The sequence below is a fragment of the Channa argus genome, chromosome 14, assembly GCF_033026475.1.
Source record: "Channa argus isolate prfri chromosome 14, Channa argus male v1.0, whole genome shotgun sequence".
Classification (NCBI taxonomy): domain Eukaryota; kingdom Metazoa; phylum Chordata; class Actinopteri; order Anabantiformes; family Channidae; genus Channa; species Channa argus.
The window spans coordinates 6,937,898-6,956,979 of record NC_090210.1 but is presented as its reverse complement, the minus strand read 5'-3'; the positions used below and the strand labels follow the sequence as shown (position 1 = coordinate 6,956,979).

The 19,082-nt window shown below is 39.9% G+C and overlaps 1 protein-coding gene across 1 annotated transcript; it reads left to right on the top strand.

The window, feature by feature from the left end:
• The first annotated feature begins 4,810 nt into the window (after positions 1 to 4,810).
• rorcb (RAR-related orphan receptor C b) lies at positions 4,811 to 18,574 on the top strand. The gene is made up of 10 exons (XM_067529392.1): positions 4,811 to 5,259; positions 10,913 to 10,998; positions 11,113 to 11,254; positions 11,749 to 12,282; positions 13,319 to 13,440; positions 13,747 to 13,879; positions 14,424 to 14,531; positions 15,266 to 15,376; positions 15,804 to 15,916; positions 16,003 to 18,574. The coding sequence occupies exons 1-10, from the start codon at positions 5,253 to 5,255 to the stop codon at positions 16,162 to 16,164; spliced, it is 1,518 nt and encodes a 505-aa protein (XP_067385493.1). The 5' UTR covers positions 4,811 to 5,252; the 3' UTR covers positions 16,165 to 18,574.
• Positions 18,575 to 19,082: the final 508 nt, after the last annotated feature.

Below are 19,082 nucleotides of genomic sequence, written 5' to 3'. Positions count from 1 at the left end.
ACTTCTTGATGTGGTCTGGGGTGTGTGTTAAAGTTAAGGTTTAAGTAGACCGGGCGCGTATTGATTACAATGTTGATTACAATGTGTCTGTTTCTCAAAGGGGGCCCGGTGGCTCAGTCTCATCAAACCAGGTGTGGCCCCACCCAGCCACCAAGGGCCACCTAGCTTTGCAAATAAAAAGCTGGTAGAAATGTACTTTTATACTTTTATACTATACTTATACTGTACATTTTTACTTTGAGTAAAGTTAAATCAGTATTTCTAGTTTTACCTACCTCCTTATTTTACACATGTATTTCTACTTCTATTTAAGTAGAGAATATTTTTACTTTTGCGTCCTCTGAGAAGGAAATATTGTGTTTACTAACCCTAACCCACGTTGTGGAGGCATAGAAATGTAATTTCTCGATTCCAGTTTGACTCTTTTTGCACAGAGGAAATGGAGAAGAACTAATCTTCTGCTGGTCACTTAGTATGAAGTGCTCCTGAACAGGCACTGGATGTTCAGGTGCATTAATAGTAAAATGCTCCGGTTCGCCTGTGCAAATCGGAAGAGAGTGTCAGTAATTGTGTTTACGACAAAACACAACTATTTGAGTTTCATTTAGTTTCAAATATTTCAATATTTACTAAGAAATGTAAAAAATGATAATGTTAATGTTATTGTAAATGTTAAAAATGTTAAAAATGTCCTCAGTCATTTAATTATTTAACACTCAATAACTCAACTCAGCTATTGTCCTCATCAAGTCTGTGCAGGAGAGATTTAACTTACATTGCTGTTTTCCACCTGAGCTTTTACAGCAATTTTTTTTTTTTTTGTCTTTTCGGTTTATCCCATGAGTTAAGGGTCGCCACAGCGGATCATTGTCCACATGTTGATTTGGCAGTTTTTACACCAGATGCCCTTCCTGACGCAACCCTCCCCAATTTCTAGCGGACTTGGACCGGCACTGCGCAGCTGGGGATGGGAAAGGGCCTTTGGAGGTTCAGTACACTTCGACATATAGCCAGCACTGGGGATTGAACCACTGACCCTTTACCAACTAAGCTACAGCCGCCAATAAAAAAGAGAAAAATAACATTACAGAAGTATCTCATGTAAAAAAAAGCAAAGGTGATCATAATTTGGCATAAAGCACTGTGCTCATGTAGGATCACATTAATGAGAATAAAAGCTGATTGACGTTAATTTTCAGGGCTTTTAATGCCCAGAAATCCTTATTTGGTTTCCATGCAGTGATCAGGGGTTAGGTTCAAGTTATGAAATATTAGCAGTTTTAACAGATGAAATGAATGCTGTGATAAATTGCACAACCATATTTTGTGCCTTCACAATAGTTCATTAGCAGCAAAACTGTGTATAATGCAAGTCAAGAATATGTGTTTTCTGCAAGACATGTGAGTTGAGGCAGTATATATATTCAGTGAGGACAAACTGCAGCTAATGACCTGTAACTGAACTCATATACTATTTATTCTGCAGGCTTTATCAAACTTAAAAAGCTGGACAGTGTATGAAAAATGGAACTGATAAGCTGGGACTGGGAGTGAAGACGAAACAGATGTGTGAGAGTGTGGAGTGGTAACAGAAGCTGAAAAGATAAAACAGTCGAGGAATGAGGTATAGAGAAGATGGAAGTAGGACATGATGTAAAGTGGAGGACGATAAGTGGAAGTGACAGGAGGGAACAATGTTAGTGCTCTAGCTGACACACTGACCCAGTGACGCAGCAAAACTCACAGCACCAGATTACAGCACCATGTTTGCTGGGAGGGGGAGAGGATGATTAATGGCGCCTCCAGGGGGAAGAAAACAGGGAGATTAATAGAATGAGGAAAGAGGGAGTGAGGGATTACAGCACTGTGGATGGCAGGAGCCTGAAATAATCTCAACAAACTGACTGGCACGGTCCAGGCTGTGTGTGTGTGTGTGTGTTTGAAAGAGAGAAAAGCACGATGTAAAGAGGTGTGAACACGCATGCTTGTTTGTGTCGTTGCCTTTTTGTGGATGTGATGTACAAACTATGATGTGAAAACCTGGTGAATGTTGATGCTGCTAAAGTAGAGAGACTGGCCATGAGGCCTTGCCACTGAAACCATGTGCAGCCAATCAGTTACAGTTGGTCGCTCATCCCTACAAAGAGTCTTTGATGTGAGCGAGGCCTTTAAATTCAACCCTGGGGAGTCACAAGGCTACAGCAGCTTTGATCTGAGTCAGAGGAAACCTTTTGCCATTCCTAACAACAACTAAATGGCTGCTTGCCTGACATTCATGAGTTGCCAACTGACTTGAAACTAAGTATTATACAGTATTGAACATAAATATATTGGGTATATTATCTTAATTGTTATTAGACGTCTATATTATATGATGTTCGTGTGATTTGTTATTATCTTAAACTGCTGCACATTTCACCCAATTTTTCTTATGCAGAGCATTTAAAGACAGTTGAATAAATAATTTATTTGTTATTATAGGCTGAACTATAAAAAATATTATATCTCAGAGGGCCCAAAATAGTCCTGGGAGATATGAACTGGAAAGATACCGTCATATTTCTTGGCAGAGATCATTTCTGTCCATCACCAGCTCCACATGGCTGTCACTTTAAATTACTATGTTGCTGGGGCGACCTTTCGTTTGTGCTTCAAGGAGGCTATTCAAGGCAATGTGGACATGGGATATTTCCCCTCCTTGTGTGTGCTGCAGCTCTGCATGTTGTCACATGGTCTGTGATGTAAATACCTATCCATTTATGTACCATTTCTGCCATCCTCCTCCATCTGTTCCCTCATCCTGTTATGTTGTTGCTGGCAGCCTTTCAAAATCCTCCAGGCTCTCCAGCTTCTAAGCTCTTCTTCCTTGCCTCTTCTTTTACCTCTTACTTGATCATTGGGCAACAAAATGTCTGCCATTTACGCAGCCATGCTGAAGCCCTCCTCCCACTCCATCTCTCTTTCTCGCCTGCTGTCTAACTGAGCCACACAGCGGTTACATAAGAACTAAGGTCAAAGTGTCACTGTCGTTGTCAAGGGAGACACAGAAGAGAGGAGAATTAGAGGAGATGAGCAGGGAGGTAAAAATGTCATAAACAATTGACTGAGAGGTAAAGATGTGCAGTAAAAACTTGAAAAATAAGTATTTGGATATGTGTGTATAAAGGAAAACACCAAAAGCTGCAGAGAAACTAATTCATGCTGGGTGACAAGAAAGTGTATACATAAAACAGATAAGCATGTATGAAAAACAATCATGAGGTAGAGGGCAGAGTTTGGAGAGTTTTGGAGACTGTGAACACTATATGCATGTGTGTGTGTGAGTGTGTGTGTAAAAAAAATCCAAAAAGAATCAGTGAGTGTACTGTAGGTGCTCTATGCTCAGCTGCTCCACTAACCTAGTTTGAGTAATCTCTGCCTTCATGCTGTTTCATAACACCACTGCCAGAGCATTGCATCATAAGGCCAGTCCAGCACCCACCCACCTCCTCATCAGCACCCACAGTCACACACTGTCCCAAGCACACATTTACATCAGAATCATGAGCGTTAAACTTGTATTAGAAAAAATAGGTTTCATTAAGGAAAGATATTACACTTGGTACTTGTGCTGCAAAGCAGTTAGCATTAGCACTGACATTCAAATAAATTAAATAAATCAGAAAGGATTATTACTGTGATATGTTCCTACATGTCTAGTACAAAAAATGTCAACATTAAACCGGAACCAGGCTGCTATGAATCAAACTGTGAGGTCAGCGGGTGTAAACTCTGGAACTACTCCACAGAGGATAAATTGAAAGCTGGTGAGCAATTATTGGGAGAGCAGCCAGGGATATTTTCAAGCCTATCCGTCCTAGCACAGATGAGAACTGCTAAGAAACAAAGCTCATTTGAGCATGCAGGCTGAAATAAATATTTTAAAGGTCTACACAGTCTATGCAGCAACTCCATCTTTTATATAGATTTCTATCTAATTCAATTGGGTTTTTTCATTTCTTTTGAAAAGAAGGGTTCTCGTTCACAGTGTAGCACAAAAACTGTTGCAGGTGTCACAGGGAAATTTAGTTCATAGCCTCATTGGAGAAAACACTGTTGTTTTTAATAAATGTTTTTGGTGTGTAAAAAGCGTTGTGGGTGATTCTTTCTGACCCTACAACTAAAGAATCATTTTTTCCCTTATTAATAAATAATCAAGTGTCTAAACAAAACAATATCCTTCTACTCCTGGTCCCTCCTATGTGTGGAAGTGTCCTTGGGCTAAACAGTGACCCCATCGCCATCGGTGTGTGAGTGTGTGTAAATTAGTGAATGAGAAGCAACTTTGTGAAGACCTTTGGATAAAAGCGCTGTAAGCAGAACATTTACCAAGAATGGCATTTTTTTTTTTTTTTACCAAAGAGACTTGATTAATCAGAGGTCTGCTCTAAACTGTGTAACTGTTTCTGTAGTGTACTGTAAAAATTCATTTTCATTTTTTATTTGTCGAAGGCTCACTCCAAATGTCTACATTAAGTCATCTGTGTCACCATCAATCACGCGAATACAGCAGCAGCTAATTAGACTGGAGATTTATTGACCCCATTGTGCACATTTACAGTAACAGTTGTAAATTATATTAAACCGGGGAAGTGTCTGTTTTAATGCAGAAGTGATAGTGCGTTTAATTACCTTCCTTTGACCTGAACGTTATGTCTCACTGCTGGTCATAACTGTGAATAAGAAGTGAGCAGTAGTCAATCATTTGCCCAGCCACCTTAAACGCGCTCTCGACTGCGCGTCCCCGCGTGCGCTGCGAAAGGAGCTGTCGGCAGTGAGATCATGTGAGAGCCCATGCTTGGAGAAAGTAGGTTAGCAGGGTAGACTGAGAGGAAAGCGGGCAGAGAATCACAGCGCAGAGGGGGGGGGGTCTGAACACCGCTCGTCCACCGTGGGACTATACTGTCAAAAAAAGTTAAGCCAAATCTATACGGCAGTGCGCAAAGACGGTTACAATGAGATCCAAAGCGACTTTCTTCACTCTTCCGTTTCGCTTAGAATTGGCCGAGCGATAAAGGAGGAGAGTTTCGTGTGTTCCTTTCTCCTTGTTTTTTTTTTTTTGGTGCTTTGCGAGAGCTGTCTGCAGACGGGACGAAGTTAATATTTACAGAGCCATTTTGCATTGGCTTTATCGCTTTATTCTTCTCTGTCACATACAGTAACCACATGTAGTCGACTTTTCTTCGTTCTACCCACAATAAAACAACATCGAAATGAGAGGTAAGTGGATTTGATATCCTAGCAAAGCAATGCATGAACTTGGTAGGGACCGCATTGTGGTTTTGAACGAGCTGCAACTGCCACATGTGTGCGCACACGGACTTGAGTGCGCCTGTTGTCCTTCCAGTGCGTATTAATCGCTCCTGACTGGGTTCCAGCTGCACAGAGCCCGGCGCTGCATGCTCCACACTGCATGCAAGGATGAAGAACTTGCAGGCAATCATGAGAATTTACTCAACTGCTGTGGACGTGCTTAGCACTTTTTAAAGTCCTTTAATTGGAACACCAGTGGATAGTAATTGTGCATAAGCGTAATTTTGTTTTATAATTTAACGGCGGAGTCAAGTTCGTCTACGTTTAAAGAAATATGAGTCATATCTCTCCTGGGAGTCACATATACTTTACCAGGGGCTCTATGTTAGAGTTATGCAATAAGCCGGGAGAGGGAGGGGGGGGGGGTGAGAGGAGGAGGTTGTGAACCAAAACTATAATTAGGTAATCAGGATTTTACTCGACCTTATCAGGTTTCTGAACAGGTGAATTAAAAACTCAAATTGTACGGGTTGTACCAAAACAATGAGTTTAGTCATTTTATATGATTTCTTATCACAAAGTCTTTTTATTTGAAGTAATTATTTTTCAAGATTAATCTGAGCAGTGTTGTGCTTGTGATGTTGTGGTGTGATGGCTTTGCCAGCATGGCCGACTGCGTAAGTGTACAGAGGACCTGGCTGTTCCACTGACCTAGTTATGTCATCCAACATTATACAGCATCGGTGGCGGAGGGAGGGGGTGCGGCACTGGGAAGCGCCGTGCCGCCGGACGTGCAGCACCATGTGCGGTTCCAGGCGCGCCGTGAATCACGGCACTCAGGGTTGATCTTTAACACAGGCTGAGCTTGAACTTGGGCAGTGGGGCAGCGCTACTGCTGTTGACGAGTTTGGCTTTGCAGCTTGTGAATTTGAAAAGATTGTTAATTAATATGGATATGAAATGTAATGTAGCTACCATGCAAATCCCACTCACACAGTTTCTTCTTGTGCATGTATAACAGTCACAACACAGCTTGTGTAACCTCTCAAAATATTTATTAACACAAAACTACCTGCATCTATGTCTGCTCCAATAATTGTGTGTACAGATCACATTTGTAAACAATGTTGTTTGGTTTCTGTACTTTTACTTTGAGCAAGACTTTACTACCCTCTTTTTGTGTAGGACAGTAGATAAGTTGCAAATACTTTAGTGGTTTTGCAGAGGAGGAAAGAATATTATTTTTGCACTGGAGGTGATGGTGATGTGTGTTTGTGTGGGAGAGGGGCTCTGGTGGAGGGAGGTTCCCTCTTTGGCAGGATATCCAAATGTAAACAAACCAGAGCCCTTTCTTAGCTCACCCCTCAACACACTAGGAAATGTAGGTTAAGTCATTCAACCAGCCGATTCCTCACTAGAATAGCATGTCAGCAGTTTTATCCCAGTTTGAACACTGATCAAGACTGGGATATTTGTAATTACAATCATTGTAGCCCAACTTGTTAAGTCACCCCTATAGGTCTCCCATGCTGACTGACTTGTGACCTGTTGTCGTGTCTCCACCTCTAACACTTCCTCTGTTTCACAGAACAGGATAGATGAGTGCATATGTATTTGTTTTACAGACACTAAGAAAGACCATGAGTCTTGTGTCTCAGCTGCTGGATGAGACCTATGAAATCCTTAGCTCTGTTCTAATCCTCCCTCTCTTTGGACCTCAGCTTAGCATTCACTGGTATTTGCATCTTTTACAATCGAGTCCATTAATTTGAATGTACCAGTAGTCACAATGCCAGAATTTGTAGTATATGCATTTAGTATATGCTGAGCCCCAGCACATCCTGTTTTATACCTGGAGACTAAATTAAAGCAATTTTTGGTTACATGTTGTAAAAGAGGTAGTTTTCTTATCTTACAGCAACAATTGACATTTGGCAAACGTTCTTACTCAAACATAATATAGTTCAGCTGTGATACAGCTCTGTGCTGCACCATGGGCCTACACCCAACTGTGAGGCATGGCAAAACAAGTGCTTCAGCATTATTAATATGTAAGATCGAGCACAAGACCTCCCACCACCTGCAGAAGGTTTCTTCTCATTCTGTCAGTCATTCTTATGAGACAGTAATGATAAAGCTTCAAACCCACCATCTTCTGCTTAGCCCTGTCAGTCTGTTGTTTGAGGGCAGTTAGTAGACCATGTGTCATTGTGACTTGCCACTTTAGCAAACATCAACAACCTGGACTTTTGTTGAAGCTGGTTATACAATTGTAAAATGGAGAAGTGCTGTGTGTGGATGAATGTATTTTTGGACATATATAACTATGCATGTTAGCTGGTGAAGAAAGCCAACTTCATCTTTTTGTCACGCTATTGACACACTGACATAGTAACTGTTTGGCACACTAGCCAGGACGCTCCTCTTGGTGAATTATTGGCTGTTCGTTCCATATTAGATACCAAGAAGTAAACTGTTGAAAGGACAAAGTCAGTGATTTTGCCTTCCTCTGCCCCACCCCTACTGAATTAGCCTTTTGTAGAGATAACAGGGTTACACATTTAGCTGGCTGATAAACACACTGGGGCCAGCGTGTTTGTAGCTGCACTGTTAAAGTGTCTGTTCCCAGTTTATTTTGAAAAGACTTGGGTGTGCCGAACAAAGTAGCTGCCCTACAGCCCAAACACAAGCCGTACTCAAACAGTGTTCTTTGTTTGCCATTTGCGTAATTTCACCTCATTTATTGCTTTTCACTCTAGCATGTGGTGATTATGTCAGTAGAAGATAAATGTAAAATGTTTCATGCAGTCTTATTACATTAAAGATCAACAGCTTTCGGCTTGTCCCTTCTCCACAGCGAAATGTGTTCCACACATTGATTGGGCAGTTTTTTTTTTGTTTGTTTGTTTTTTTTTCTTTACAACAGATGCCTCTCATTTTTATCCAGACTCAGAACTGGCACCAACTGGGTATTTGGTGGCTGGGTAGGGCCACACCTGGTGGGATATGAACCCACTGCTTTCTGCATCCCAACTCAATGCTCTACCACTGAGCCACCAGTCCCCCATTATGTAGTCATAATGTATTAAATCAGCAAAAAGCAGTACTCATACTGCTTTACTTGAAATACCAGGACTCCCTAGAGACACAGAGGTCAGACATGTCAGACTGGTGTTTAACCACAGGTCAGCAATGATATCCAGGGTTAAAATGTTAGTGTGAACATCAGGATACTTAGTGTAGTATGACATCGTTTGCATTGAATTGTCAGTTGAATTTGAAAAGGAGAAGTTGAAGTTGAAAAAGAACAGTGGTGTTTTTGACACAGAAAGTGACTTTTAGGCAACATTTTAGTACAGCTTCTCGATTGTGCATATGGTATTATTTTTATTTTATATTATAGCAAAAATACCTTGGAAGTTTTTACCTAATTATTTTAGAGCAAATAACTAATAGTAATTGTACTTATTAACTCTTTGCAAGTACATTTCCATTTATCAGTGAATGAGGCATATTAAATGGGAGATTATTAAGGAGATAAATCTCTTGCTGTCTCTAGGTTGGCTGAGTATCTGCAGAGAGTCAGAGTAGAGGAGTGTGAATCTGTGTGTGGTTGTACCAACAGGGGTGGGTGGCTTGGTATTTGTGTAATTCTGGCTCTCAGCGCAGGATGAGAATAGAACGAGTTCAAGCAGAAGCTCAATGTCAAAGACTGGCGAGAGAGGTGGGGGCTGAATAGCTGACATTCAAGTTCAGAGTTTGTCTGGTTTGAGTGGACTGTAGTCAAGTACAGTATGGGCTGTTAGTCAAATAAGATAATAAAATAAGTTTTATTTTATTTGTTTGTATGTTTGTTAAAAGTGCCAGTGTTTGATTATCCGAATTATAAAATCTCTTAATAGAAAAACAGGCTTGTTTTTTTATCAGCAGATTGCATATTAACTGGTAACTGCAGTTTTTCCAGGCTTATAATCATTGTCTCGCTTCGTTAAGTTTTGTTGTTATGTAACAAAGACGATTTTTTTTTTATTGCAAGCTAAAAGCCTTCTGGGAAATGTTACACAGGGAAGTCTGAGCATTGTTCATCTCCACCTTAAAACTGGTCTGCGGAGAGCCTGGATGCGCCTGCCTCACTCCTCCCTCTCCCCCTGCAGTGGGAAAGTGTGTCAGTAGGACAGAACGTCCACATGGGCTGACAGGCTACATCGCCAGAGTGACGGATGTTATAGCCAATAGCAAGCAGGATGCGAACGCCACTCAGCCAGTGGGAACGAGAGAGTGCAAAGAGGGTGGGGTTTCCGTGTTGCTATAGTGAGCCCACTGAATGAGTGTTGTGAGGAATGCTCACAGACAAGAGTTATATAATCGAGAGAAGAGGGAGGGGTGGAGGGGAACCTGAGAGAAAGAGAGGAAGGGAAGGGGAGGAGGGAGATATCTTTCCATTGCACGCCTGCAGCTGCTCTGATCAGTTGGGAGTATTTTAGTCAACAGTCTTAGAAAAGAGACAGACGACTGTGTCATTAAAAGGGGAAAAGAAGCTGAAAGCTGTGTTTTCCAGTACCTAAGAGTTTAACAATTCGCGCTCAATTACATTGACCTAAGTGGTTTTCCATACACTTTATCTTCCCCTTTCCAGCAGTAAAAACTTAGCAGTCTGAGGTAGTAAAGGAAACAAAGCTGAGCAAATGTACCTCATGATATAGTTGTTTTTGTTTTTCATTAGTCATGACAGGAGTCTTTGTGTATGTGTCATATGCTCGAGAGTCATGTGATTCCCTATCTGTTTGTGTATGCTGTTCCCTATGGGGGCCCCATGCAGAGTGCACACATAGTTCACTGCAAGTTATCTTCTCCTGTACTGTGTGTTCTTGTTGTGGGACACTTTGTCTACAAGGTAGTTTACCGTGAATAGAAAAAACGAAACAAAAAAAAAAAAAGCTTTAAATTAAGCTTGTACATCGAACACATTAACTACTCCTAGATGTTTTCTTTTTCTTGCATTACCACGCTGGTGCAAAGGATACAGGATTTGATTCATGCTGTCATCTTTTTCAGTGTCCATATATCAGTAATACTGCTTTCCATGCAGCATTTTGTATCAGGAGACGGCCTTCTAATTTAACCACAGTACAGAGAGTTACAGCTGTCTTAAATGTGATAGAATGAGTATTAGTATTTGCTAATAACTTTTTCGAGGTCTAAAAAATATACAAAACACCTAAAGTTGGCCAAGGCTGATAGCTGCAGAATACACGTTAGCATAACATAACAAAAAAAAAAAATCACAAGACTTTCTTTAAGACTTTCTTTAAGCCTGCGCTTTGCTTTCAGTTTAAAGATATGTATTTTTTTTTTACTTATTTTCTTATAACAAATATGACCCAATACTTATCTTAATGTAGAAGCGTGCTATTGAAGCCTCCTGTGACCTAGACTCATTGAACATTTGCGTTGTCATTTAATGTAATTTTATTTTAATTAACTATAATAAGCACAGAGACATGGAGGGCTTGGTGGAGTGGAATCACAGTACTCATAGTTGCATATTGTAGCTTGAAGTTTGAAACACACTGGACAGCAGCTGTTTGACCTCTCTTGTCACTGTTCGTTTTGCCCTCAGCTCAGATTGAGGTCATCCCCTGTAAGATCTGTGGGGACAAGTCCTCCGGAATCCACTATGGAGTCATCACCTGCGAAGGCTGCAAGGTGAGGAGCAAGAACAGATAGTAATTGAGGTTGCCAAACTAAACCTGAACTAAGCTGTTTGATATATACGTGCAGTCATTTATGGTATTTGTACGTGCATTTGTGTGGTTCCAGGGTTTCTTTCGTCGCAGCCAGCAGAACAACGCGATGTACTCTTGTTCCCGCCAGAGGAACTGTCTGATCGACCGAACCAACCGTAACCGTTGCCAACATTGCCGTCTACAGAAGTGTCTGGCCTTAGGCATGAGCAGAGATGGTAAATGTACATAGATTATGCAAATCACCCCCTGTACATGCTTCCTTTCACCGGACATTCAGTGGCAAACTGAAGTTTGGTTAAACGTGAATTTTGACCTACATAAGGGTTTGAACCTACGTGTTTAAACTGCTCAGTTGTATTGTAATCAGGTATTGTTATGGGCTCACCACTTGTTCCTCTCTTCTTTAGGCTGCATAGAGAAAACGAAAATACTAAAATATGTAAACTGCTGAGATTATGAACATACAAACTGCATATAGGGACAGGAACATAGAGCGCTTATAGAAAACATGGGAGAAAAAAGTATGTGAGGCAGAAATATCTTACAAATTAATGAGGTAACAGTTTTAAAAAACTGAAATTTAAGATCTTCAATTTCGGCCAGTCAGCACAAATGTATAACTGTTTACTTGCCTTATCCATGCACTAACTAATTAGTGTTATACAATAAAGACAGTCATTCTATAATGTACTGTATTGACTTTCGACAGCGGTGAAGTTTGGCCGTATGTCAAAGAAGCAGCGTGACAGCCTCTATGCTGAGGTTCAGAAACACCAGAAGTCCCAGGAGTGTGTGGGCTCTGAAGTCGGAAGCTCTACAACTCTTTCCTTAACCGGGGATGATGGAGTCTGTGGTGGTAGTGGGGAGGATGGTGAAGAGGGTCTGAGTCGGTCCTACAGCAGCAGGGGCTCCAGCTCTACTCTAAGCGACCTGGATGATATTGCAGCACTGCCCGACCTGTTTGACCTACCGCTGACCCCCGAGGAGGCCAGCGAGTACTGCAGCCTGGAGCTGCTCGGTGGAGGTGGAGGAGCCAGCACGGGAAACACCTCCAACTCATCATCTTCTTCTTCCTCTTCCTCATCCTTATCCAATCAGAATTCCCCGCAGCAGACTATGCTTGATGGGGCAGATAGCAATGGGATCCAGCTCCCTCATACACACTCTCACACACATCCACTGCTGGGACACACAAATGCACTGCTGGACCACCTGCCTGATGACTGCTCAATAACAGACCTTGGTGAGTAAATTAGTAAGTGAAATTCTATCACAAAGGAAAAAAAAAGGAAAAACGTGTGTGTTTGTCTGTGTGTGTATTTGTTACAGGATTTTATGATTATTGTATTTATTGTATTTATATTTGTGCTTTTAATTCAGCCTAAACACTGGTTCTTATCAAATGTGAAATATTTGTTGTTTCAGTAACAGCACTTTGCATTAAGAAAGTAATGCAAAACAGACTGGATCATAATTAATATATTTATAGTAATAACAGTATATCTGGCAACATAAAAAAGAAGATGGTTAAAGTTCCATTAAAGTGTAGTACATGTAGTGTTCATTTATTTCTTTATTTCCACCATTAGCTAAAGGCCTTTATTTTGAGTAAATTATAGTACTGTGAAAGAAATTAAGCTGAATTGAATAGGAGAAAATTTAAAAAGCGTAAATAGACTCAATATGAACAAAGATAAAGCCCAAGGACACATCTTATAAACAGGTTGTCAAAGAAAAAGAATGAGAAGTCAAGGTAAACAGTGCGGTAAAAGGAGAAGATTAAATTAGAAAAAGAAAGTAAACATGGTAAACAAGTAAAATTAAATAGGCTAAAGATGTACAACAGTACAAAGTGATCTCACAAAACCAGGAATGGATAAAGGGGATAATGGTGTAGTGATTTTCATAGAAGAAACAAATGCATTTTTTAAGATACAAACACACAACAGGCCTTGACCAAGAACACATTTGTATTTATTTTACATTTTTATAGGTGCTAGCAACAACAGACTGTAAAGAGGCTTAAAGTGAGGGTCTGGGATCTTTTAAAAGAAGCAGAGAGTAACTATTGTGACTGCTTGATATAGTAAGTGCAGGAGGTGGAAAATATTCTAACAGCTGTGGAAAGGAGCAGAGCAGATTAGCCATTAGCACTCTGTAACAGCAAAGAGGTGTAGAGCATCTTGATTGCTGTTCTCTCTCTCACCACACCACAAACCTGCTACCACCGAGTGATATAACACTAAACGTACCTGTATGTGTTTTTTTTTTTTTCACAGAGCGCATTACTCAGAGTATTGTAAAGTCTCACTTGGAGACGTGCCAGTATAGCACTGAAGACATGAAGAGATTCACCTGGGTACAGTACACACCTGAGGAAACACGCACTTTTCAGAGCAAGGTACATAATGTACTCCACAGTCATTAAGTCACATAGCTTAATACCATAGCTGTTGGAAACACAATGTACTGATACAAGATCACAGTACCTTGTATCTCAGTATCGGCCTAAACCAAGCTGGTCATATTATGTTATCAATTCTAAAATACTATCAGATATTTATAAAAACATAATTACTTTGCATTACTTACTTTGCTATTTTTGGTTTTTAGTAGTCAGACGCTCAGTTTCTATAACTGTATTTTAACTTGTGCTTATTCTAACTAATAATAATACTTACATCTGGTTTTTATGTCACTTTTTCAGTCAGCTGAGTGGATGTGGCAGCAGTGTGCGCACCACATCACTAATGCCATCCAATATGTGGTGGAGTTTGCAAAACGCATTGCTGGCTTTATGGACCTATGCCAGAATGACCAGATTATACTGCTGAAAGCAGGTCAGTGCAGAGATATATTCATATCTACATCATTCACAAAACCCTTCTAAAGTAAAGTAAACAGAGTCTAAAAGTTGCTAACATGAGTTCCTTCCTGTTTTCTCTTTTCCTCTTTTTGTCTCCAACTCTCTACCTGTTTGCCATCTGTTTTGTCTTGTGTTTTAATACATTACACGTATCTGGTGTGAACACTGGGGAGAATTGCATGATTCTGGAAACAAATTTTTTTCCAATTATGTTGTATTCTTAACACACATATTTTTATCTTTCTGTGACATAAATGCATATATTTGACAATGTGTTTACATGTTTAAATCTTTTGAACTTTTAAAAAAAAATCTTGGAGGATATTCTGTTTATTTTTAAATGGTTCAAAAATGTCTTATATATGCTGGGCACCAATCTGGATCAAATTTATTTACATTTTGTTATGTGTTTTGTGCATGTTGGAGTATCTTGGTCCTTCTCTGTATTCCCCCTCCCTCCTTCTTCTTCTTTCTCCATCTCTCCATGTTTTTGCCTCTATTTGTGGCTACCCCTTCAGGTTGCCTGGAGGTCCTTCTGATACGCATGTGCCGGGCTTTCAACGTCAACAACAGTACTATTTTCTTTAATGGAAAGTTTGCCTCGGCTCAGTTCTTCAAAGCTCTTGGTGAGAATCAGACACAAATGTAGTTGTGTAAGCTTTAACACACACATAATTGGCAGTGTCACATAATATAGTATCTTTGTATGTCTTATGTAAGATGGAAAATCTACTAGGTAGGAAAATGCCACCTGCTGTTCTCAATTCATTATTGACAGCTTACAGATATAACTCTACATTGCCAATGCCATTTCATTATTTTAGTTACAGATCCTATCTGTAACTGTGTTTATACACAGACGTTTCCGTTTCAGTCTTGTTAGCAGCTAATTAAAGCCAGAACTGGGCTCAAGAAGAGGTAATTGAAATCCTCTTGCTGAATGCTCCTTAACTATTTTTGCCTTTTTGCCTCTTCATGATCACCAGAGCTATGAAACAGTGCACTGTAATGGAAAAGGTGAAAACAATCATTATTAAACACAGCTGTAAGCAGCATGATGATCTCATTAAAGGAAATATTCCCTGGGCCGTCTCATTTTAAAGGATGGAGTTTTCAGTCAGCACAGCAGTACATCTCAGTAAGCTGTGTTCAATTTTTAAATTATTATCAGTCACTGAAGCCAGACAGCAATGTCAGAAAGTCTGGTGTTATTTCCATAAAGACCCTGAGACATTTTCCTCAATAGAGAAAGGCAGGCCTTTGTCAATAACCATCAGTCCTCCTTTATGTCTCTTGGGTCAGTGGTGTATTTAAGCCATTATGACTTTTGACATTGAAATAATTTCCTGTGTTTGTACAGGTTGTGATGACCTGGTCAATGCAGTGTTTGAGCTTGGAAAAGGACTGTGTCGTCTACAGCTATCTGATGAGGAGATGGCTCTGTTTAGTGCTGCCGTTCTTCTGTCACCTGGTGATTATTGTTATTCTCTTCCTTGCTCACAAACCCAAAAATGGTTATGTGGACATGCACATAGGACTGCAAAGTCATGGTAGTCTATTTAGAGCTGGTTTGCCCTGGGTGTAGAAGGCTACACTGACATCCCAGAACATTTGTAAGATCAACATCACACAAAACTTAATTTTTCGTTTCTAAAAATGCTAAATATGTCAAGCTAAATGTTGTGGGTATGTACGTAACTTTCATAGCTTTGGGGCTAGTTTAAATGACTTCAAAACATGATTGCTTAACAGATAATGAATTTGCAGTCCACTACAATATTCTACGACTCACTGTCTATTACACTCAGTTTAAACATTATATCACAACAGTTTGCAAAGAATAAGGTTAAAGCTGGAAAAAAATATGTTAAGGAGTTTTAATATTTTCTTTTTGCTAGATCGGCCCTGGCTATCAGAAGGCCAAAAGGTTCAGAAACTCCAGGAGAAAGTCTACCTGGCTCTGCAACACAGTCTACATAAGAGTGGTGCTTCTGAAGAGAAACTGGACAAGGTAAAGATAAGCAGCCACAACAAATGCACACACACGCACACACACGCTCACATAAATTTACCTCTGAATCTATTGTGCCTCCACAGATGGTGTCCAAACTGCCCATAATGAAGTCTATCTGTAACCTTCACATTGACAAACTGGAGTTTTTCCGTCTGGTACACCCAGAGACCGCCTACAGTTTTCCACCACTGTACCGGGAAGTGTTTGGCAGCGAGCTGTCCCTGCCGGACTCCACTGACAGCTAGACAGACAGATAGACAAACAACAGAGATGGAGAGAGTGTGTTAAGAGGTAGGGAAGCAGGAGGAGAGGCCGAGAAGGATAAGGGATGTTGAAGCTCAACAACCAGCAGTTAAAAGACAATCCCAGACTAAATACTCCATCTCCCATGATCCCAAAGTAGTCCTCCACTTTCCCAGCAGGCAAAGCACCTTACACTACAGACCACACATGCTTATGGTCATCTGCATATTGTAGCATTAACAACAAGCAGGTGAGCATTACAAAAAAAACACAGTAGGCCACTTAGCATGTAACAGCTGCAATCTGTATGACTTGTTTAAGATCAGATCCACTGTGGATCACTAACCAGTAATGAATGTACCTCATCGATAAGCACCAGTGCACAAGCCAGAACCTAACAACAATGAATGTACAACCCTGCCACCCTGATGCAGAGTTTTACAAATATAGTATTATATTCAAGTTGTGTCGATTTATAGGTCTCACAATGAAAATAGCACTCATCCAATATTACTGTGTAAACTAATACATCTCAGTATGGAACCCTTGCGTATTCATACAGACAATATTCTTTTACTGACCATCACTTAGGGACCAAGATCATGAGTCATTTTTCTTGATATAAAAAAACACAGCTATGATATGACTCACAGCTTACGCTGACATTATTCAGCTATGAACCAGTTTCACACACATTTAGACAGTGTTCGGTGCTGCCTTTTTGTAGGCTCTTGTAATGCAATGAGAAACCTCAGTCCCACACCCCCCTTTCCTTGTAAATGCCACTTAGAGACAGGACAAGATAAAATTATAATTTATATACACATTTATAAACAACTATTTTAAATAAGAATGTAAATAGATGACTATATAATAGTCACAATAGAGATATAATAGATTATATGAGAGCGCGTGAGAGTTCAGTACAGAGAGAAAGGGAGAGAAAGGTAGATGGTAAGATGAAGAGAAGAAAACAAGGTGGATATGTAAGAAAAACTTTGGAGAAATCTGGACTCAAAACTTTTTCTGGACTATTTTTCCCCTCTTGACAGTATGCTCAGGTTTCCATGGCAACGACCCTATTGTGCGCCAGCAGCAAGCCAAGCTGTGTTATGCGCAGTTTTCAGGCAGCCAATTGGGTGGACACTTGTTTCAGATGCGACACAGCAGGGGCAAAAGCAAAAAAAACATTGCTGTCATTTTGCATTAACTATGTAAACTGAGCGTTTTCAGTCTGCAATGTTGCTGCCCCCACCTCCCCCCCCCCACCTAAAGAAACAAAAGGACAGAAAGCACTCTGAGGAAAAGAGAAAGCAAGGCAAAAGATGACTTTTTGAACTGTACAATAATAGGGGACCCCCAGCATTTCCCAACCTGTTTCTAACCAGCACTCAGAGCAGTAGGTGTACTATAACTGTCTTTCACTCATAATGTTTCAGGTGGTTAAAGGCCATGAAAACAATGGTCGACAATATGTATCATAAACCCTCCTTGCTGGTTGGAGCAATTGTATTATTTTGTACATTTCCTGTTCTCTCTCCTTTAGTCCCAAACCCAACACAAATCAAGCACTTATATTTTCCTGTTTCACACTGGACACTAGTCTGAGGCCAGACAGAGGTACCAGCTGCGCCCTGAGTTAGGCCTCAGTGCCAGTAAGACAACAATTTTCAATCAGTCTGATTTATTATTTTAGCATTTTATTCCATATCTGTCATACAAGGTCACCATAACTTTTTAATTTTGATGTACATAAATTACTCCCTTTCTGAAGGTTGTAACACATTGAGATGATAATGTCTTACTGCGGGTGCTGTGAAGTTCTCTGGCAGAGTTCGAGGGCCTGTTTTTTGCCACTCAGGGTGCTAGCTGTGATCTCTTGTCCCTTTATTACCAGTGTTGTCTTTTAGCCGTTGTACTCCTCACACCTTTGCACCTAAGATGAGACCCATAACCATAATCACTGTGGACGTAAGTTCGATTTTTGTGAATGTTACTCACAAAGTGTCAAAGCCCTTCCTGTTTGTCCTAATATTGTAACAGTAAATTTACAAGACATAGGATTTAAAAAAATCTGTTAGTTGAAAATAAATTTCATTATTGGGATTTAATGTTTCTTTTGCTGTGATTTTCATTTATGTCAGTCTATTTTTCATCTTATTCTTTACCTGTCTCCACTTTTGTCTTGTGAAGTCAGTGGTCTATTTTTATAATTGAAAAAAGATTGGGAAAAGTGCAAACTAAAATATAACAGTTTGTCTCCCTTTTCTTTCCCTGTATGACAAAATGTACAAGAGGTATATCACTAGTTCAAGAGTAACTGAGTCGCACAGCTCGCTATATATTGTTGTCCATTTGGATACATTATATGTGGTTTTAAGAATGTAATAAATGGTTTCTTTTTCTTTTGAATTGGTTTGTGGTGTTTTATTATAAACCGAATTGTAATTTCATGTTGACACAGTATACAGCTCCACTGCATATACCTTAGAACAGAACTGTACATATAGTTTACTAATCAGACAGTATCTTAAATCAGTGATCTCACAAACTGTAATACTGTGTACCTTAAAAATGTTCATAAATTTAACTTTGAAAAACACTAATTAATTTATCAACAAAAAGTAACAGGCATCAACTAAATAAACAACCGCGTTTGTCATTTAATCAATCAAATCACATTTTCTGGTTCCAGCTTTTTCCCATATGAGTATTTGCATTTATTTTTTCATTATATATTCCTTATTGAATAAGTTTCTTAATATTTCAAGTTTTTTTCTTCACCTTGAAAGCAGGATTTTGACCCAAAAAGCATAAATTATTTCTACTGGCGCATTTAACCACTTTTCAAGGATGTTTCTATACTTTAATCCTAAAGCATGTGGACAGCGCATGTGGTTCCCCAATTTCTTAGGGAGTT